We start from the raw sequence: 21,510 nt of genomic DNA, 5'->3' as shown, positions 1-21,510 counted from the left end.
CTGCGCTCGCTGTCCATGGCCCGTTTCGCCAACCTGTCTGCCATTGTGTTGTGCGTCCGATAATGGTGCTTCCACGACTCCACGGCACCCAGGTCAGCCAACTTACGCGTCAATCTGTATCAGTATTGCAACTTCCGTGTTTTTGGTCGTCGTCGATTGGAGAGCATGCCCAACTCTAGTGCACTATCCCGACTACATGCATCTCTCTCTCCCCCCCCATTGCTTTTCCACCGCGTTTGTCAATAATCGACGAAGGTCGATGAACTCCGCCAAATTATTAGTGATGGATAGCCTGCCCAAAGCTGTTACCGCTATCCATATAACCTTTGGTTGGTCGTCCGTGATTTACACAATGACGCTCTCGCTTCCTCCTAGGCCTGAATTTCCTATCATTCTCTGCTCCACATCAACCTTCACTCGCCAACGGTGCACGATTCGATCGACAATCGTTATTCTGTGCACCGTATACTCTGTAAGCGGTCACAGTCTCACACGATTCTCTTATACGCTTCGTGCACAATTTTACTTATACCCCTCGCTGCCTCTGCTAATGTCATCTCCGTTGAATCACCCTTGTAGCGCTGATCGACATTCCGTCTCCAGATGGAAATTATTGTGGCCACACACCCAATCGCCCACAATTCTTCTGCAACCTTGAGCATATTTTCCCACTCGCCTAATTCATGTTGCTGTTCCCACTGAGCCCATATGACAGATTCCTTAAGCTACCACTGTAGACGTCAGGTACCACGCTCGTTGCTTACTATGTCACTCAGGTCTACTTCCACTGCTCCCCTTTTATGAACAAAATTTTGCCAAAATTACAGCCTTTCTAGATACAGCCAGGCTAAGTGGACTACCCCTCTGTGTGCGCATCGTGGCATTGATTGGCCTCACACTGTTACTTGTGGTCCTTTCCAGTTCACAATCGCAATTTATTGTAATTCAGTTTGAGCTCATTTTGTGTGTTATGCTGTTACTACTTTGACACTGTTGAGTCGTCTCATGTCAATGTCTCACGTGCTTTGTCTCACGTGCTGTACATCCCGGGATGACCGTTCCCTCAGCTGGCTTTGAATCTTGCGATGCTTTGCTCTCGTCGCTTTCTCTCTGCATTTCGTGACGAGCTTTTTTGAAATTTCTCCAGGTTTGACTCTAACGCCTGTTGCCTGTCCACATAGGTGCATCTGTGTCAGCTTCGTGTGAGGCGTAATCCACATTGGGGATTATAGGACATCCAACACTCTCGCTATCGCCTCTGGTACGGTTTGGTCGTCAGCGTCCCAGTTCAGTGCTGCTGTTGGCGTCCCTCACGAAGACTTGGTCGTACCATAGACACCTTCATTTTTGAAGGTATGTCCTTCAACCTGTGGCACATCTGTACCACATCAGCTTCAGATATATATAACATCTTAGACTGTGTTATTGTTGCTGCAATATGGGCTCTTTGATGTATCGTATTGATTTAGTATCTGTGAGCGCTAAGTGTACCCGTAAAATTCGCATGGATCTGGCCCAAGCCTCCTCCGTTGTGTCTTCTGCTTCAGCAATGTTTTCAAGATATCGGGTGCTCTCCGCTTTGCCCACCCCTGACCTCCTGCTTCTGAGTTCATGTTTGACGCGTTTGGGCTTCCCTAGTTCCTAAGCTGATCGTTGCTGATTTTTTGGCGTTCAATTTCAGTCCGGACCTAGCCGAGAATCTGCAGACTCCTGCTCCGCCGCCCTCTGCATGCTGTGGTTTGCGATATAGACGGCAGTGTCTTCAGCTTAGCCTGCGACGCTCGTTCTCTAACCAAACGCACCTTCCTCAATCACTATTCCGCTTAAGGTTGTATCGTGTATTTCATTGTACCGGACATCAAACGCTCTGATAAACAGTACTCGTACCAGTGGACACCCTTGCCGTATCCCCCGTGTCATCGACACCGTTGTCGGAATGTCTCGATTAAGTGCAATATCTGCACATCCCATTTTTCTAGCAAGTTGATCTTGCTGTCTCTGACAAACCAATGACCTCGCGGATCGTTCTACCCGGCATGAACCCAGATTGTGTGCCATGAACTAGCTGAAGTTTTGTGCTCCCACACTCTCCACACCAAAATTCGAATGTGTATTTTATAGACCCTGTTGAGTAAGGCGATGGGCCTATAATTAAGCGGGTTCAGGAGCCTCCGCCATTGCTGATACTGAACATGTTGGATTCTACAAACGTCGCTGGTGTTTCTCCGTTACTTATGCAGTCATTATATAGCTTCGTTAAAAGTGGTGCAAGAACCTGCCGATAGTACTGTCACCACTCGTATTGAGCTCGTCCGGGCCACAGGCCAACCCTTCTTGGAATGCTTTATAGCCGCGCCCACCTCATCTTTCGTGATGTCTGCATCGCTCCCCACCATGTTCACGGTAGCCCAATACTGCGTCTCCTTGTCAATGTAGTCTGATATGCCATCCTTCGTCTCTACCTCTCCATCAAAAAGTAGTATCCAGCTCTGCACCTATATGTCTGCTTTTGTGTGAACTGGCGATTCAACTCCGCTTCCACGAGACTTCAGCTGAGGGATAATGTTGTCCTGCAACGATGCCCGTCACTAGCTTGCACGTAGCGGTGAGGAAGCGTCCACTAAGCTCAGATTCACTGAGACCAAGTATTTAGTCTGGGGTAAAATCAACCCTGTTTTATTATTGCGACCAGGACAGGTGCCCTCGGATCCATGTGAACCACTCAAGTACAGGTCGACACCTGATTGGTCGAACTGGTTCTGGCTCCTCACTTTCAACCTACCATATGATGACAACAAGGCACACGCTAGCCGTACCTACTTTGTAGATCTACCTAAATAGATCTACCTGCATATGAAAATGGGAGGGGCCCATTACATATACCATCAAAATAAACTGACAAATATCACTCAAATCGGCCAACACGTGACGTACTCCAGCATTGAAAGTCGCCGGGGCGTTAGAAAGGTCCAAAGGAAGCACCAAATACTCATAGGCACCGTCCGGTGCTTGAAACGCAGTAAATTGTACATCGGAATCGCGCACTCGAAACTGGTAGTAGCCACTGAGGTAATGCATGCAATTAAATTAGTAGCCATTTTGCATATTGATGATATTCTTGTCTTTCCTAGGTATGGTAATGAAGTTCTTTCGAATGGTATGCGTATTGAGGGCATGTTAGTGTGTACGATCGCCGCACCACTGATTTCTGAACACAGAAAATAGGTGCACCGTTTGACGGTGGTAAACGTCAAATCATTCCGGCCGCTAACATCTAAACTAGCCAGTCCAAAATCACGTTTCTTGTGCCGGGAGGAAAGGAGTCACTGATGTCGGAAAATTGTTTCCTTGGTATCGATTTCAATTTCGTGTTCGCCATGCTCGAGAGGTGGTAAACATGAGGGCAATTTCTGCTGAAAAACCAATTTGTGTCGCAGTAGCATATGATAAGCTGGACGGTCACGGTATTATGTAATATCTATTAGCTCCTGAGACGCTGGTTTGCTTTCCTTCTTCATTCTTTGGTTGAATCACACAAAAAACACTCAATATCCAGCTGTTTCTTCAATATGCAACGATATGCTTACCGCTGATGTATTTAGTCGTTCCGTTCTGAATAGAAACATACCCACACGTGAACATTTCACCAGTACTTCTCTTCGGTCGTACCGGAGACAGCTCCGGTTCAGTTGTTGTCGGTACCGGATGTTGCTGGGGTGGACTCACCGCGCTATCAAGGGCTTCAGCGTCCATTTGCGGAGACGTCTGTGCCATCGCATGAGTTTGATTCAAAGTGGTCAACATGTTCGTCATTCCTTAGAGGAGGTTTGCCAAATTCCCTTGAATGTCGGTTATCTCAGCAGAACCTGTCGCAAACGTTGGTCAACGATGTTGTAACCTTCAGTCGCAAGCTATCGTGCAACGATGTCATCCCTTGGCGCAAACCATCTAATGATGTCTCCAGCTGTTGATATTGCGCTGGGTTGTTGGCCACAGCGTCGTTTTCGCTATTTTCCAGTTCCAATAGTTGTCGCGCGGGAGCTGTGTCGCACATTCGTGCGCGCCGCGCAGTGTTACGCTTCATCATCGCCATCAAGGTCTACTTTAGTTAAGCTCACTACTCGAGCTCGGTTAAAGAAGCGATTTGGTAGCACTTGCAGCGGAAGTTAGGTAGGTGGAGTAGATGTTGTCGTGGCGCCTCTCACTCAGTTCGTCGAGGTCGTGAAGAGCCATACAAAGCTGCTTGGTCAAAGCAGAAGAAAAAAACCCAGTTGAGTTCTTTGTGTATGATTCCGAAAAAAACTAAAATCAACGCTCGACATTGGCCAAGCTCCTATGTGTTTGTGCAACCTGAATTGCCACGAGGCACCAGCCATGGGTGCGACCCGATCTTGTTGCTGATAATATCCACGGACGCAATATTCTAGTCCCATTCTCGTCGCTTGCTGTATGTAGCTCTGTGACAATTGGGTTCAAGGATGGTAATTAAATTATATATCTTCTCTAGATCAAAAGAAACGCCATTGGGCGTGATGAACCGTCCACAAACGTTGCACAAATTTGATCAAGGTCACCGAATAGCAAATTCTGTCAGCGTGCTGTACACCGGTCTAGTACTGTGAGAGATACAACGTTATTGTCGGAATAAAAATATGTCATTGACCCAAGCCGGCACTACTTGTACAATAAGCCGGCTTTGCGCATTTTTTCTGCATCGACTGATGAATATGAATTGACGAATCAGCGAAAGCGCGTTGGCGTGAAGATCCCATCTTCAATCATGTACGTTCTTGACTTCCCGAAGCAAGTGCCATCTGCCATATTAAATGGCATATATGTTCGTTATTTTAGTCGCCTCGAAGGTTGTGTAGCTAAACAGCTCTCCAAGTACCCCCTTCCTTGGCTTATTACGGTACTGCCGCGATTCTCTACAATGAATCCGCAGAGACGCTAGTACAGCATCACATCGACGTTGACATTTGTGGCCTCTGACGTGCTTGAAAAGCTGGCGACGCAGGGTCAGCAGCTGAACATACTCCAAACCAGGGCGGAGCTCCTTCAGCGTTATCATCGTTGGCGTAGCGTACAGCAGGTGCTGGTCCCTTTTATCGGGCTAAGACTTTGCTGGCACTTAGATCTTCGTGCGTAGTAGTTCCGACGTACACAAGTGATTTGGTGAGGGAGTCCATCAGCCAAGCGCTACATGTCGAGATCCACTCAATCGCAAGTTGCGGCGACGTGTTCGCGTACACCACCGACCCGGTGGCTACTAAGTTCTGCTGTTAGTCTGGAAGGCAGTGGGGCGGAAGCTTGGGACAGGCGCTCGGAGATAAAGTGATAGCGTCGTTAATATCCGTGAATACATTTGGTTTTCCTCTCACGCGCTTGGTTGGTGGCTCACCCTGTGCCTCAGGTTTCTCTTCCAAGTTTCCCCGTACAGAATAGCTTCTTCTTGGCTGTATGTCTCCCCCAAGTAATTGCAGTTTCCTGCACTCTAACACGCAAGTCACCGAGCGTGCACACTAGAGCTTCTCTATCTGCACGCCTGCAAGCAAATTTCGCTCCTTGATGGCTAAGGCCATCTGGTCTCGATTTTTTGCAATTCGCTTGCTATCTGACAAGTGCTGGGGGATACCGCTCGCGTAAAAGGTCCACGAGTAGAGACATATACCCCACAGGGGTGGCCATAGTGAGACGGCTTACTCGAGCACTTGGCTTAGTTTGCAGGAAAATGGAAAAGACAGTTAGCAACGAATAAAGTTTTGACTAGGGTGAGCATCAGGAATCAACAGTGTTTAGCCATGCTAGCAATTGAGCCCTCATTCTTGTTACCCAGAGCTTTGAATTCACTGAAGCATTGCCTCGCTGCAGTCTCCTGTCCTGCCGTTCTTTGTAGAGTGATAAGCCGTCACGCCACGTGCTGCATCTTTCCAAATGCTAACGTAGTAAAGGCTTCGCCACCAACGGCCACAATACTATATTTACTCTTGAATTTTGTATGGGATATTATTCAAGAACAGCTATGAATTTCATAAGTAGTTGGAGAACCGTTGGGACTCAGGAGATGTCGAGTATGATTAGCTAAAATGTGTCATGCGCTTGCCCTGATTGGATGGATATCACGAGCGATAATAAAGTCGGGAGTAAGCTTACTTTTCCCCGCTGAAACAACACAAAACAACATTGTGTTTCGACCAATAAAAATACCCCATACGAAATTCAGAATTCGCGAATAAGGGTTCAAAAGGGAAATCTCGCATTCAGTCGTAGAAAATTATCTAGGTGGGAGGAGACGCAGGCGAAGAGAGCCGCCCCTTATTGAAGGGCAAGTGCGCCTCCTGCGGCAAGAAGGAGCCGCCGAAGACGCGCAAGGTGATCAACCGCGAGTGCTACGTTCGCCATAAAGATAAAATCTTCAGCAAACGCTTCGAGTAGCGTATTTACGAATGAATTTTGCTCATCTTCAAGAACGATTGCGCACGTACCTCAAAAGAACGGAGAAACATCTTGCGTCAGTTGCGCTAGCTGCGGCTAACTTCAAGGCGAGGCAAGAAAGGTTCATCAAGCGCTAAAGGAGGATATTGCCAAGCTGGAAAAGTAGATTACGGATTTCGAGAGCAAGGAACCATGTACGACATACGAAGAGTTCATGTAGTCCCCGAAGTAGCGCAAAGACTGACTGTGTACTAGCGCTGAGCAGTGAAACAACTAGTTCGACTCTCCCAGGCATAACACTGACGAATTCTACGACTTTTCAATAGTGGATGACCTGTAGCTTAACCTATTATGCATACCAAAAGTACGAGTTCAGACCAACAAGTACGTGTCAAATATACCAAGAAATACGAGTCATACCAAAATGTACATAAAGGTCAGAATAAAACATACGGTATTTTGTTCAAAGCCTACAATTATCTACCTATAGAGATGCAGAATACTCTGATAGGTCCTCGCTCGGGTGACAAACATCGTCACGGTTCTTGTGATCCTTTTTGATGAAGGATGCTAGTATGGCAATAGTGATTGCGTGACACGTATCAGAGTCCTCGACGTCGATGTAGTGTTTGGCATAGTAGCTGTCAAACACAGGGATCACATGATCCTTCCACCGAGCCTGATCCATTTCGTTCAATAGCTTAGCGAAAAGCCCGACGTTTTCCCCACCAATTTAGCAACGCTGTACCGAGTGATTCCAGCTCTGGCACGCTCAGCTTTGGTCCATTTTAACAGTGGCTGGAGCAAATTCAATGATTCGTCTGGAAGCCGCCACCAAGAAGATTTGGGCACAATCTTTTATAGCGGGAAGTTCCAATGTTGTTGGCTGCTCGGACTGCTGTCCTGTGTCTTGCTCAGTATTTCCTGGGCCTGCTGTCCTGAAAGGGGGGGGGGGGGCATTGGTGGAAATCGCCAGCACGCTGATTTGCGTTTTCATCGTTACAGAACCGATCCTTCGTTAACATTCTTGTTCGCCTCATAGGGAGCACGAAGATAACTGTGCAAATATGATTTGTCCAGCGCCAGACAATCTGCTAGCTCACTTTCTTCCGATTGGATTGTAACATCGAGAAGGTATCTCACAAGCGTCTCAGTGGATTCGGAGACACTCCACCCAACCCACCATTTTATCGTGCGCAAAGACGAGCGACACTTAGGTTTTGTATACATGAATCGGTATTGAGCTCCAGCGCGACGAAAGGTGTGCAAAGGAAACCAGCCGTTCGACCAGTACTTGATACATAACCCGAAATCTGTTTACCAAATCAATTAAGGTCACGCACGATGCAATTGAAATGTGTGATGAAAACATGCTCATACATCTGCTTCCCCCAACCAACGGACAGCCTCTCACAACCTGTAGCTTGTCGTGTGTCTTGAAAACCCTTTGTGGCACTGGTTCGTGCTGGAAACACGAAATCATCATCGCACCTTTAATGCCCTTCGTATTTAAAGCATAGTCCACCGAAATGCACAAGTGCGTGAAAGCACTTATAGATATTTCATTCTTTGGCACGTGGTGCAAGTTATACATTCATCCTTCAGCTACAGCCGTCTTGAGATTGAATCGCGCGTACGTCCCATACTCAATGCCTCATCTGGAGCGACGACACTGGAGCGGTACTGCTGTTGTGACAGATCCTGTCACTTGCGCGTCAAAACCTCGTTAATATGGCATAGGCCGTAAAACGCAAACGAAGAAACAGCCTTGAGCCAAACACGACTTGCTTCACTGAAACCCGCAACACCACCCGGAGAATCAAGAAACGCGTGGAGAATGGTAATCATGTCGAATAAGATGGGTACCGCTTTCGCAGGCACATAGAGCCTTTCTTTTTTCAGTCCACATATGAATTGGCGTACGAACGGGTCTCTGGCTGGATTGCCGTATCTATGCTTTCTCCAGAATCACCTTCCCGAACACACACGTGTTGACGTCGGTGCCGTCACTGTGTTCATGAGATGAAAAGTAGCTAACAACGGCAGACCTTGCCTTCCCTGCTATTTAGAGCGAAATGAAACTGGAAGCTGAGATGTGTTCGGTTTCCGTCGGTCAAGACATCGAAGACGTCGCCAGCCAAATGAGGAAATCTGTCTTTTCTGATCGAGAGGAGTGCGCTTGGAACGGATGAAACTACTTAGGATACGAAGGAGCGAGGCTGGCAGCTCAGCTGAGTTCAGTTTTAGGTTTCTTCTTCTCGACCCACCACTCCACCCGAGAATGCGATGAATAAAAGTCTACTTACCCCACGACCTCACGATCACTGAAAACTCTGCAACTAAGCAACCAAGACAACAGGAAGCCCGTGATGCCGTTCTTCTCGAAGGTTGGGATACCGTTAGTGACGCAGAAAGCTTCAGATTTCTAGAAAATCGCCTCGTAAACGGTCTCTGTGGCCTTCTTAAATGCTGGTCTTCTTTGGTCAGCTCTCATCAGGTGAATTATTTTGCGTGTAAAAATCGTCTGAAAAGTGTAGTCAAACAAATTTGTGCTTCTGATTGGTCAAATACCACCAAACAATGCCCAAATGATGTATGAGCACAAACGTAGAGTATTGCTTCCTCGTACCAAATCAGCGCTTCAGACGGAGCACCAAACGTAGAGATATTGCTTCCTCGTACCGAATCAGCGCTTCAGACGGAGCAAAAGCCACTTTATAGGGTTAGGTTAGTTTTAATACAAATAGCAAGGTGTATGTAGAGAAGGCTACAATTGGGGGGGGGGGTCAGGTAGAGTTAGCTCTACAACAATCGGAAAAAAGGTGTTGTTCGTATAACTAGTGTCGGCACTATAGCTGAGATCTCATTAGTAGTTAATTAGGCCCTCGATCGGGGGGTTTCATACTGACACAATACTTTAATCAACATATACTCAGTCGGTCGGCAGCTTGGTGATATTCATCCACCTGCAAATCAATCCCTCGGCTCATCTCATCAGGCTGATTAGACGTACATGTACAGCGTGTACTAGACCTTGTACGAAACAACATGTACAGTTCGCCACATTTCGAGTTTAACGCTACGAGAAGCACACCACATGAAACACTAAGATGGCATCTGCATTTATTACGACGGTTGAAAGTATTGACGACTATCGCACAGATCGTTCTGAGACTCAGTCCGGTTCCAGAGCTGTATCGCGTCCACAAGCGCAAGGATGTTGGCGTAATGGCACTCATGCCTCTAGTCGCATTGCTATTGTGCAACCACATGGTATAGCTTATTGAGTGTCCTGCCCTCCATAACCAATTTTCCACTAACAATTCTCTTCAAATGTCTACCAGGTTGATCTACGCCTACACAGTCAAAAATATTTCCGCTGTTCTCCGTGTGCGTATATGGTGATGTGTAGCGACGCTGTACATCGTTATCTACGCCAAGTGGTGCTCGGACCGTGTATACGTGGCCAAATCCATTGTGGTGGCAGGAATACTGTTGGCGTTGGTTACCACGTACGCCGTTTTGGTCGCGAGTGGGGCTATCAGCCAGTCAAGACACCAGCTCGGCCTCGTGCTTGGCTATTTGGCTAATGTCGCAACGTTCGCCATGTATATCTCTCACTCGAGAAGCTCAAGCTCGTGATCCAGACCAAGTCGTCAGCAGCAATCCCCGCACTTCTGTGCGGCATCATCTTCGTCAACAGCACCCTGTGGCTCATCAACGGTATTGTCGACGACGACCTCTTCATCGTGGTGCCGAACGTGGTGGGGCTTTACTAAGCGCAACACAACTACGTTGTATGTCTACCGTCCCAAGAAAGAGGTGTCGGCAGCAGACACGAGTGGAAGCGAAATCAACGCTGTGCTGGGTCTGGAAACGGGTTTCTGAGCAAGTTGCCTTACCAAAGAGTCCAGCATTGCTCTACTAGTGTCACCCAAGCATTTTCTGAAGTAGAAGTCCAACATTATTCCCCGAAGGGCGTCCTATAGGTACTACGACGAGGTGTTTCTGGACGAATGGGGCTGGAAGCTGAAGCACGTAGCCACCTGAAATTACCCCCCCCCCCCCCCCCCCCCCCCCCCCCCCCCCCCCCCCCCCCCCCCCCCCCCCCCCCCCCCCCCCCCCCCCCCCCCCCCCCCCCCCCCCCCCCCCCCCCCCCCCCCCCCCCCCCCCCCCCCCCCCCCCCCCCCCCCCCCCCCCCCCCCCCCCAATCCACAAAAGATCCTTTGGTACACTATTGTTGAAGTTTAACCATAACAGCCGCACAAGAGCGGGAAAGCTGCTGCGTCATAACTTCCGTCAACTCACCACGTCCGGAACATCCTACACAGCCACACTGCTTTTTCATTACTCGTCGCAGTACCTCGTGACGCTTTAATGCGTTCCAAAATTTTGCTCTGCGTCGTGAAGTGCCCCCACTTCTCCTCCGAGTCTTCTTTTTATCGTATCACAAAGAACCTTTGCAATCTTGACGTTGTTTTCGTAGTGGTTGCGGGATATGCGGCCCTGATTTCCATTGAGGAGCATCGAGCGACAAGGAGTTTCACAGCGTCGATGTGATTTCTGGAGACAGCACTCCTCAACGCCTTGCTGACGCTGGATTGCTGTAACTCCACGTCCAGCAGCACCTTCACTGCATCACGTTGGCCTTCTGCTGCAGCTTCTTCGAGCGCACGACCAAGGTAACCCAGCCGCAGTTCTCATGCACGAGGACACTTAAAGTCCCAATGTCTCCTCTCACTGCGACCACTTGAATCCCGTCAGTGATCACATACGGCTCTTGGTTATTTCCCATTCGGTTGCTGCGACACAGCCACTTCACGACATCGCTATGCCCATTCTTCGCTGCAGCGTTCAACGCAGCACTCGAGCACCTTGTGAAGTAGTGAGCACGGAGCCACTTCACGACGTTCACATGTCCGTTCACCACAGCCTCATCCAAGGCGGCGATAGAGCATCCTTCATTGCGAACGACGTACAGCCACTTCGCAATATCGAGTCGTCCTCGAGCCGCTGCTCCATCCATCGCATTCTTCGTCCACTTCCTAGTGGTCCATGCACACGAACGACGTACTGGCAATCGTTGTAGACGGCGGCGTCGATCGTCTCGGGCTTAAGGAAGTCATTGATTTGGTCAACCACGTGCGAAAGCGCTTGAACTCGCCCCGGTAGCAAGGAAGACAGATGTGAGTTGCGGTTCTCTCATAGTTGGCATTTTGCACAGTGACCGTCGTCTTGGTGCCTTTGCTGGGACGTGGCGTCTTGGCACCCACGTTTTCTCTTTTTCGCAGTGAGAAACGCAGTGATGGAGTCCACCGCGCGTGTATTAAGAGGTCGTCGCCTAGAATGAACAATGAAGTGAACGCACACTTTACCGATACGTTTTTCATTTGAGTCCAGCTTCGGGTACGTCAGCTCTCACTACATGCCGGTTTGTCAGTTTTTTTATTGGGCCAGCTCAATTTCCTCTACGTTCGCCTTTCCTTCGTTTTCACCCTCGTCTTTCGCGTCCTCCAACCTCCTGGCCACCTTCTCGACCTCCTCGGTAGAATCTTCTTCGACTTGGTCAGTCACGATTTCCTCGTCCTTTCCTGCTTGCTCTTCCTTCTGTTCTTGTTCATCGACTTGCTCGCTTTCCTCAGACGCTACCTCCTGAGAGGTTTCTTGGGGTTCAGCTACAGGAGATGCGTCTTGCCACTCTTTTCCGGGAACTGAGAGTCCGCTTCCACACCCTTAGCGGCTTCATCTTCACCCCCCGTAGCCATCGCAGTACTGGGTGCAGCTTCTGTAGATACCTCAGCTTCGACACTCTCATCACAATTTCCTTTTGCTTTAGCTTGGCCAAGATGCGGCGTGCGGTGTCGGCAAAGTCTTCGGCATCATGCGTGGCTGCTAGCACGTCCATTGCCGCCAGCATTCGGGCATCCCCGCTGCATACCAGCTCTTCCACGTGCTCACGTTCGTCAGCGGTCATGACACCTTTATCCTCCAGCTCCTCCAGCAGAGCCAAGACCAAATGCCCCTCCTCCGATTCATTCCGTTTGGCGTCTGCCATCACGTTCTTCAGCTTCATCGCTTCGAGGCATGCGATTCGTGTCAATGTATCGACGAACTCTTCCTTGTTGCCGTCACTCAAGTAGACCACCAGTGCTGCTACAACGCGGTCATCACGAACCTTCACGAGCTGCAGAAGCCGTTCAGCTCCACCGCGAGGTAGATTTCCCCCTCGTGCCAGCGGGGCGATCCAATCGTGCACGATTGCATGGCGATGGCGCTCCCAGGCCGCCAGCTCGACCAAAATCTCGAGCGTTTCAATGAGTTCTTCAGCATTCTTGTCCTCGTTGTACACATCCACTGCAGCTAATAGTCGCGGGTCGTGAGCTTTTAACAGGCACATCAGTAGCTGGATTTGCCACAATTCAAGACGGCCGGACCTTCCGTACTCCGCTAGAAGTCGGGATACAGCCTGGCCCTCGTCAATAGGTTCGTCATCTGTTCCAAACCGCGCGTGTTTGACCACGAGAAGCAGCGTTTCTTCGAGTTCGTGTACGTCTCCGTCTGCCTGGAACGCCTCGTTGGCAGCTTGCAGGGCCTCGTTGCCACCGTGGAACAGCACCAATAGACCTGCCGCATTCCGGCTTGCACCACTCCGCGCCTCTGCATCTGACGCACGACGTCCTCAAGGCTAAGACCGCTAGCGGCGCACCATTCAGGACGTTTGGCCTGCTTGGCTCTGCTCAATCTGTCGCTGCAGTTTGGCCACACGCTGGAGTGTGTCCAAGAGTTCGGTGCCATCACCGTCACCTGCAAACACTTCATAGGCACTCTCCAACAAGTTGTGCTGCTGCGCCACCATTCTGCGCAACGTGTTGGCATCGGTCGGGGTCAGATGCTGAGCTTGCCACTGTCCGAGCAAGAAGCTCAGGTGTCGCTGCCATCCGAACGGGTTTCCGTCCTCTCGTCGCTGTCTTCCCACTGGTTTTCTTCTCGAACCGCGTCATCCAGTCCACGTGCAAAGGCAGCAGCAGCCTTCTCCTCGTCGCCAAGCTCCATCGTAATCTCCTCCACAATGCTCACGAGCGCATCTCTCAGTGCACTGACATCGCGGTGATCACTCTGCTCAAAGTCCCGCAGAAGCTGGAGCACCTGCGAGTCGTCCTGAGCCACGAGTGCCTGTATGATGTCCAGCTCCAGACTCGTCAGCATGTGCTGCGCGTGCAGGGACCGCACCACCGACACTGCAGAGGGAACAGCCGCCGCAGCATTGCGCATCCTCTTCTTGGCCGGCGAGCCGTTCGTCTGGTGAGCCTCCCTTTGCTCTTCTTGCTAGCAATAGGCTTGGGCGGGTTGCATCCGAGCGCTGCGAGTCTCTTGGCTGTGGTCTCCAAGTCCGTCAAACTGCCTCCGTCGTTCTTGTAGCTCTGCAGGGCACTGAGCAGCACCCTGTTGCCCCCCAGCACGAGCTCCAGCAAGTGAGCTCCATGGTCCTCCGGCAGCACGTGTCTGTCCAGCAGCTTCTCCAGCATGTTCAGCAGCTGCATCGTGTCTGCAAACCTGCCCTCGTCTACATTGCTGCCCTCTTCTCCAAGGCTCCACTTGTGTCTCGTGGTGTCCGCCAGCGCCAAGACCTGCGTCTGAACCTGTGGACTGAAGACTCGGCGGCCAATCGCCACCACTTTCTTGGCCACGAGCTCAGCTTGCAGAGTGTCCTCCTGTCTGTCCTTCTTCGTTGTACGAGTGTCCTCCTTTCTGTCCTTCTTCTCTGGGCGAGTATTCGCTGTAGCGTCCTCCGGTCGTACAGCTGCAGCAGAAAATCCTTTTCTGGTCCACCGACGTCCTCCCGCCCATCACAGCCAGCACCTGGTCCCTCTGCTGATCACAAACGTCCCTCAGCACGGCCGCTTCAAACGCGGACAGCTGCAGCTCCGTCTCCAGCGCCTGTAGCAGCCTCTGCAATCTCTTGTCGGGTGTCCTCAGGTCCTAGAGCGCGCCCAGAGTCGTTTGACGGCGCCATTAACGCGGACACGCGCCCTGTCAGCAGCTCAGGCGCTTTGCAGGCCACAGACAGTGGCACGAGGCGCGGAATCCGCTTCTTGCGGCTTTTTGACGCTTCTGGGGCCACTTGGAAGCCGCAGCACGCGGCCCCACCCGTCTGTAGCGCCGCACGCACCAGCATCTGCAGCTCCTGCGCCTCCATACCCGCGTACAGCGCCAGCGTCGCCCCGAGAGCTGCACGTACGCTACGTCCCCTGCCATGCCGATTCACTTGCTTTCACTATGTTATCAGGCGCAGAAAAGATCGTGGTGTGGTGCGGTGTGGTACACGTAGTCGTACCCGTAAAATGGTACGTCGGCTCACGAGAAGTGCTTCTGTGTCCATTGGTGAGAGCGTCACTGTCGATTTGCTGAGTTTGACGACGTTTTGGCAAGGAAGATGAGCAGTGTGTGGCCTGCAGCGGATGACCCGCGCGCCAAGCTCTTCAACGGTGGGTTATTGTCTGCGTAACCATGCGTGGAAGGCGAGATATCGCTCACGCAAGAGTTGTGGCACTTTCAGACCAGGTGCATGGCTACATCAAAGTGAACGGCCTGTGCGTGTCGCTCATGGACACGCCGCAGTTCAGCGGCTGCGGGACTTGAAGCAGCTAGGCACGCTCTACTACGTCTTCCCGGGGGCCTCGCACAACCGCTTCGAGCATTCGCTGGGCGTGAGTTTCCTGTCTGGGCAGACTGTCGACCGGTTCCGACAGCAGCAACCGGAGCTCGAACTTACAGAAAGAGACTCGAGGCTTTTGGTACGTTCGTGTAGCTGCAATTGGAGAATATTCAAGGAGGAGACTGATGAGTTTTGGCTGCAGAGTGCTGCAGGACTGCTGCACGATTTGGGTCACGGCCCGTTCTCCCACGTGTTCGAGCACGAGTTCATGCCCAGAGTGGCGGCTGCGCGAGGATACGGTGGTCCTGACGCGCCGGCGTATCACCATGAAGATATGTCGCTGCGGATGATTGAGTACATGGTGGACGACAACAATATTGACTTGGAGAGGGACGATGTGCGGTTCATCCAGCAGCTCATTGTCGGAGCGAAAGAGTGAGTCGGCGAGTTGGGGTGTTGCGGTTATGCAGTGAAGACTGACGGAATATTGGGGATTGGTGGCTGGCAGGACGCACATGGGCTCGCGCTTGGACTCGCGGGGATACCTGTACGAAATCGTGGCGAATGGACGCAACTGCATCGACGTGGACAAGTTCGACTACTTGGCGCGTGATATGCTCAACCTCTTCGGGCTGCGCAAGGTGTTTGACTTCTCTCGACTCACGATGTTCAACCGCGTGATCGACAACGAGATTTGCTACCACACGAGCGTGAACCTGGACATCTACGACATGTTCCAGCAGCGCTACCAGATGCACAAACAGATTTACAACCACCGCAAAGGCAAGCCGTCGAGTTCATGATTTGCGACGCGATGCTTCTAGCTGACAAAGAACTAGGCATTTGTGCCGCCACGCAAACTCCAGAGGAGTTCCAGTTCCTCACGGACCACGTCGTTCACGTACGTATTGAAGCTGTACGTGCGCCGATACTGTTGAAAGAACTAGCTCTTACCTGCGTTGTTTCGTGCTCTGCAGTCAATTGAGGCGTCCAAGTCGGAGACCTTGTCCGATGCTCGAGCGGTACTGAAGCGTATGCGTCGGCGTGAATTGTACGAGTTCATTGACGAGTACCTCTTGCCGCCCGAGCTGATGTCTCGCATCCCGCGATTCACCAGTGAAGAGCTGGCTACCCAAACTTCCTACGACGGCGTGACGCTGGACCCGGAAGACATCATCGTTTTTGATGGGCGATTGAACTACAACTTTAAGGACCGGAACCCGGTGGACAACGTGTCCTTCTACGGATCCAGTGATCTCAACTACAAGTTCCACATCCCGAAGGAGGAAGTCAGCTTGCTTTTCCCTGAGAAGGTAGGCACAACATCCATCACTGTTATCTGGGTGACCTGACTTGACTATATCTGGGTGATGACCACAAACAGTTTGAAGAGCGTATTATCCGCGTGTACAGCCGAAACAAATCGCACAAGGTCCACGCTGCAATCCATGTAGGGCCCTGCTACCATTTTGCTGCTGATCTTGTGGATATAATTTTGACGCGGGTGTGTACAACCTTTTTGCTGCAACAGCACGCCTTCCGCAACTACATTCGGCAGTTCAGCACGACGCTGCCTCCTCCGTCCCCGTCTTCCAAAGTACGCAATGTTTGCAAACATCTCGCATCGTCAAAGGTGTTTAGCTTGTATCTGCTCTGTAGATTTATGGCCAAAGGATTTCCGAGCACGTAACGGCATCGAAGAGGAAAGTTGTCCGGAAGATACCAGGTCCGTCACTAGTCAGCACATTGAGTGCTCCAGGGCCATAACACTAACCGACATCTTCGTTTGTGGTTTGAAGTGCTGCCAGTGCTGCCAGAAGACAGCACCGAACACGAGACGAACGACAGTAGCAGTCCTTTGGTGTCCTCACCTGCCAGCAAGCGGCTCAAATCTAGTGGCTCAAGGACAGCAAGTACGAAAACCAGCTTCCATGATGGTACAACGTACGTCTCCTGTAGCTACACCGATCAACGCCATTGACACAATGACCAAATGATGGCTTGTCTATTTTACATGGATGTACTTACAAGTATTTCAAAGTGCTTCAGTTCTCTGCGTGCTGCCGCTGAGCTAATGTATGTCTTCCCGCGATCGGCATCGAGATTTAGTCGCCCCCAACCTTTGCTCAAGTGTATCAATGACGTCGCGGAAGAGTGGATCGAAAAAGGTTTTCCACTGAGGGTACGGGATGTACTTGTCCATACCGCTCGGATCGGACGTGTGGACGCTACGTCTCTTCCTCTGCGGAATTCGTGCCACCTGCAGCCGAGATACTGGCACAGATTGCGATACCCCCAGCGAAAGCGTTGCGCGGGAAAATCTCAACGATGAGAGTCTCGGGTCGCGTCCACATCACGTTGACCATACCAGCGCCATGCATGCCGATCACGACGTCGCTGTCCAGCATGGTCCGCATTTGATCGTGCATGGTCATGTTCACGAAATCGAGAGCCTGGAACTCGCACTCGCCGAGTTGATACGCGTCTTGGTACTCTTCACGCATGCGATCGAGAACCTCGTCTTCGTTTTGCCAAACGCGCTGTACCCGACGCCCGCTGTAAGGTCTTCGCGAGATGATGGTAACCAGGCAGCGTCGTGGATCGGATTTGGCGTTGCGTGGCGACACAGCCATGCCCTTGAGGGACAGGTCCTTGAATTCAGCAATCATTGCGTTGGCATGGCACGGCTGGTTATCGTCCAAGTGGCTCATGAGCGGCCCTGTGACTTCGTACGGGGCCAACACGCCGACTCAAAGCGCACAACTTGGTTCTGGAACACTTCGCCGCTTACTACCGGCTTCTCGGGGCCAAGAACAGCATGTCGTAGGTCGTCAACAGGAGCTGGCCAAGCTCGATCGAGCGTCACAAGCTGCGTCGTGTTCCGTTCCCAGCCCAAGGTCTTCATCATGACCCACGCGTTCAGTATCGCCGAGATCTGGAAGAACGGGTTGTGGTCGTCCTTCCGTACGAGCACCACCGCTCTCTGCAGTGTCAGCTCTTCACCGCCGGAATCAATCTGGGAAGCCCCGCAGTTGGCATCTTTGCCTCCAGGCCCTCCGACGAAGAAGTCCTTCCAGATATTCGGAGCTCCGTGTGCTCCGTCTTGCAGCTCAGCGCAATGACAGAGCGCAGAGTTCTTCCTGAACTTGAACCTCGGGTCATGAGCGCCGCCGTCTTCGGCCAAGCTGTCAATATCCTGCGCCACTTCGGCGCCTCGTATATCCAACGCAAAGTTCTCCAGCTTAGTAGCACTCAGCCCGGCTTCAGGTACGTGGAAGAACGAGTACGGCGAGCTGCTGTTGGCACCTGCAGTGCAGAATGTCCGCGACGAATTGCGCAACCTCTCCAGTAGTCCGTAGTCTCTGGTATAGAGACAATCTTCGCTCGACCCCTTGGTAGGCGGCCACTGCACGGGTGGAGCCATACGCTCCACCTTCTCGCCCAGAGTCTCTTCATCATCTTTGTATTCATCTCGGACCTGATGGTGAATCGCCTGTTGGAATTGCTGAATCCTCATGGGGAACATCTGCAGGTCTTTGCCAATGGACTCGATGCTTCCGTTGGCGCTGGGGCTTGTGGACGTCGTGGGGACCCGGAAAGAGGCCAAGGTCTCGAAGAGATTGAGGAACGATACCACCGCCATGACGGAGACCAAACCTCCCCACAGCAGCAGTCGTCGTCTAGAGCATATCGGCGCTCGGGAATCACTGGAGACCTTCTTCATCAGAGGGCGTGCTTATCCATTCAAAGGCTGACAAAGGAAGAGTGACCGGAAGGGGTGCCGCGATCTGGTCTCAAAAGGTCCAGTTAGCTTACGCGGAACAGGAGCATTTTGCGTGCTTGGTCGATCTGCGCGGATGCTTCCCGCACAAGTGTACGCGGCGTAGAGCAGGAGGCAATCAATTCAACTGACGTGTCCAACGCTCCCGGGGAAGCCCAAAAAAGTTCGTACATGGGCATCGGCTGCTTGTGGCTACTTGTTCTTTGAAACCATCATGCTTGTATTTGCCACTGATGGCGATGAAGAAGATGACAATGTAGTAAGAGTGACTAAACCCACGTTGACTACATTCGATGCGATAGTACTCAGTTCGTCGAGATAGCTCACCAATCCAAAGGGCTAAACCATGGCAATCCGATGACGCTGGTCAGGACCAAAAGCTAGACTTTTGCGAAGTTGAAAAGCGCGCGACGCTAACGTCAATAATGACGTTACCGGCACGATTCATTTGTAGCGTTCGGCTCGAGTTAAAGAAATCCTCGACTAAGCGCCACGCCTTCATGAAAACATCCAACGTGACAGCGTCATTTTCTGCCTCCTTCTCCAAAGGTATCGGGAATGGCAATCATCGGCGTGCGACGACGGCCCAGCAGCAAAGAGCTTGGTATCGTAGAATGTTTTGACAGTGGTGCGCTTAAGGGAGGTGGCCGGTCTTGCCTTCAGAGATTCTGTGAGGATGCCCGACTTAAGGTATCACATGTTATTTGATATTTTGAATGGTGACGTTGAAGCGATTGTAGATGCCGCGCTTGGGAAAGCTGGGAGCTGCCAATCCCGCATCGATGCACACTCTGATCGCAACGATAGCATCGCCGCCGCTATTTGTTGCGAGCGCATTCTCGTTACACTGTCGCGAAGCACTAGAAACAGTGAAAGCCAAATTATATGCGGCTGCGCTGCTGAAGCGCTTGGTCCACAAGCAAGCCTTCAATCATCTCAGCGCTGGCAGCGATATTTGCCACGGTAGCACTCAGCACGAATTCAGCCAGCGCTCCTGTCCTCGCATCCCTGCTAAGCCTTTGATTCGACAGATCGGGCTTGATGGAGTGGCACGTCTGAACGAGGGTGGAAGCGTCACCCTCGCACGCCCCTCCGACATCGTGGGGCTTGATGATCACGTAGCCTTTTTCTCGGAAGCGAATCCCTGCGAGTTTCTTGTGCGAGAACTCGAGTGGTTCAATGTGCGATTGCCAGACGACGACCACGCGGCTCTCCTCGACGTAGCGGCGCAAAATCTGCTGCACGTAGAACTTGGCGCTCGTCTTGGACTTCGAGTCGCTCATTTCCAAACCGAAGTGCTCAACGATCGTGTCGTCTGTGCTCTCAAGACGGTAGCAGCTTCCTCTCGTGGGGTTGAAGTGGTTCCATCGGCGCCACCAAGCTTCACCCGTAGCGTGCATACCGAACGGCAGGATCTTGCTGTCGAAGATCTCCAGGAACATGCCGTCCGCACCGTCACGCATCTGCGCCTTGCGTGAGGACACGTTCGTGAGCTCCAGGCCGCTGGCCTCGAACACGCGCTCCACCTCGTGGTACGATGCCTCAACACCATCAGCCAGCTCTTCAAAGACTGCAGCGTCGGTAGCTTCATTGCCCGTGCGTGACACGTGAACACGCGTCGTGCGCTTGCTGCCGGACGATTCGGCAGGATGTAACGTCGTGCGCTGGTTGAGCAGCTTCTCCAAGCTCCTGGCGACCTGAATCTGGCCCTCCAACAGCATCTTCAGGTGGGCATTCTCCCGCTCCGATCTCAGTCGACATTCGAGCTGGCGAGCACAAGTCTGCGCCCACACGAACGGCTGCCGGTGGTCCATTTGTGGCGTTGCATGTACCGGATTGGCAGTCGATCCGTCGCGGTTCTTGATCTCCTGTAGTTGGTGCGCTTTGAACTCCAGCTCCTTGGCCTCGGCACGTAGATACGCCAACTCCCGCTGGAGTTCCTCCCGCGCCTTGTTCGGGTTGTAGTTACGCTTCTTCTCGCGGGCTGGTGCCTGGGTCAAAACCGACTCGACATTCCGGACTTCCGAAGAAGTTGAAGCAGTGGCAATTGAGTTCAGGGACTCGAAATGCTGTAGTTGCATTGCTACCGTGGCCAGATCCGCTGGAACTCGAGGCGAAGGCGATTCCGTGGAGATGTCGGTCATGAAATCGTCCAGTAGTTGAGACGTCTCCCAGTCGGCACTATCAGTCAACATCAATTGATCCGAGTATTGCGCGTTGTTTGGCCTTGCGGCACTAGCGCTCTCGTCAATGAAGGCCAGGGTGGCTTCGAGGGATTCGGTGGACTCGGGCTCCTGTACGAAGAACATGTCTGCTGGACGGCGTCGATCGAGGAATGACGGCTCAGAAGGTTGTGGAAATACACCTGCTAAAGTCGATATTGCAAATCCTAATGTCTTACCAGTGGTTTTTAATTTACAATTTAATAGTAGCGAAAATAACCTTGATGTGGAAACAGATACAACTCTAAAGAACAGGATATTGGTTTCCGCAGAACATTTGGACTCGAGCTCTGTCGACCTCGCAAAACACACGCTGACTGCACTGATCCCTGCAGCAATCGCTGGAGAAACATCCAGATATGAATAACACGCTGCCAGCATGCTAATCAACAGCCTTGGGGTCTGTAATGACTGCA

At 51.6% G+C, this 21,510-nt stretch overlaps 5 protein-coding genes across 5 annotated transcripts; 1 reads left to right on the top strand and 4 right to left on the bottom strand.

Annotated features, from left to right (window-relative positions):
* Positions 1-11,880: 11,880 nt before the first annotated feature.
* On the bottom strand, positions 11,881-14,632 carry KRP23_15193 (uncharacterized protein; the record flags this gene model as incomplete). The annotated part of the gene is made up of 6 exons (XM_067886107.1): positions 11,881-12,157; positions 12,231-13,059; positions 13,240-13,339; positions 13,429-13,761; positions 13,878-14,222; positions 14,351-14,632. The coding sequence occupies 6 exons, from the start codon at positions 14,630-14,632 to the stop codon at positions 11,881-11,883; spliced, it is 2,166 nt and encodes a 721-aa protein (XP_067736696.1).
* Positions 14,633-14,869: 237 nt separating this feature from the next.
* Positions 14,870-17,166, top strand: KRP23_15192 (Deoxynucleoside triphosphate triphosphohydrolase SAMHD1-like protein; the record flags this gene model as incomplete). Its single annotated transcript, XM_067886105.1, has 12 exons — positions 14,870-14,921; positions 14,993-15,015; positions 15,081-15,230; positions 15,294-15,526; positions 15,600-15,886; positions 15,958-15,992; positions 16,069-16,404; positions 16,476-16,541; positions 16,623-16,688; positions 16,751-16,817; positions 16,891-17,035; positions 17,133-17,166. The coding sequence occupies 12 exons, from the start codon at positions 14,870-14,872 to the stop codon at positions 17,164-17,166; spliced, it is 1,494 nt and encodes a 497-aa protein (XP_067736695.1).
* Positions 17,167-17,319: 153 nt separating this feature from the next.
* Positions 17,320-17,760, bottom strand: KRP23_15191 (Beta-1,2-xylosyltransferase; the record flags this gene model as incomplete). Its single annotated transcript, XM_067886104.1, has 1 exon — positions 17,320-17,760. One exon carries the CDS (start codon positions 17,758-17,760, stop codon positions 17,320-17,322), a length of 441 nt encoding a protein of 146 aa, XP_067736694.1.
* A 38-nt stretch (positions 17,761-17,798) lies between these two features.
* KRP23_15190 (uncharacterized protein) lies at positions 17,799-18,734 on the bottom strand (the record flags this gene model as incomplete). Its single annotated transcript, XM_067886103.1, has 1 exon — positions 17,799-18,734. The coding sequence occupies one exon, from the start codon at positions 18,732-18,734 to the stop codon at positions 17,799-17,801; it is 936 nt and encodes a 311-aa protein (XP_067736693.1).
* A 1,019-nt stretch (positions 18,735-19,753) lies between these two features.
* Positions 19,754-21,181, bottom strand: KRP23_15189 (uncharacterized protein; the record flags this gene model as incomplete). The annotated part of the gene is made up of 1 exon (XM_067886102.1): positions 19,754-21,181. The coding sequence occupies one exon, from the start codon at positions 21,179-21,181 to the stop codon at positions 19,754-19,756; it is 1,428 nt and encodes a 475-aa protein (XP_067736692.1).
* Between the last annotated feature and the right edge of the window lie 329 nt (positions 21,182-21,510).

The sequence above is a fragment of the Phytophthora ramorum genome (assembly GCF_020800215.1).
Source record: "Phytophthora ramorum isolate Pr-102 chromosome Unknown Phyram_PR-102_s0026, whole genome shotgun sequence".
NCBI classification, from domain to species: Eukaryota; Oomycota; class Peronosporomycetes; order Peronosporales; family Peronosporaceae; genus Phytophthora; species Phytophthora ramorum.
Note: the sequence above shows the minus strand (reverse complement) of the source record. Positions and strands in the feature narration are given on the sequence as shown.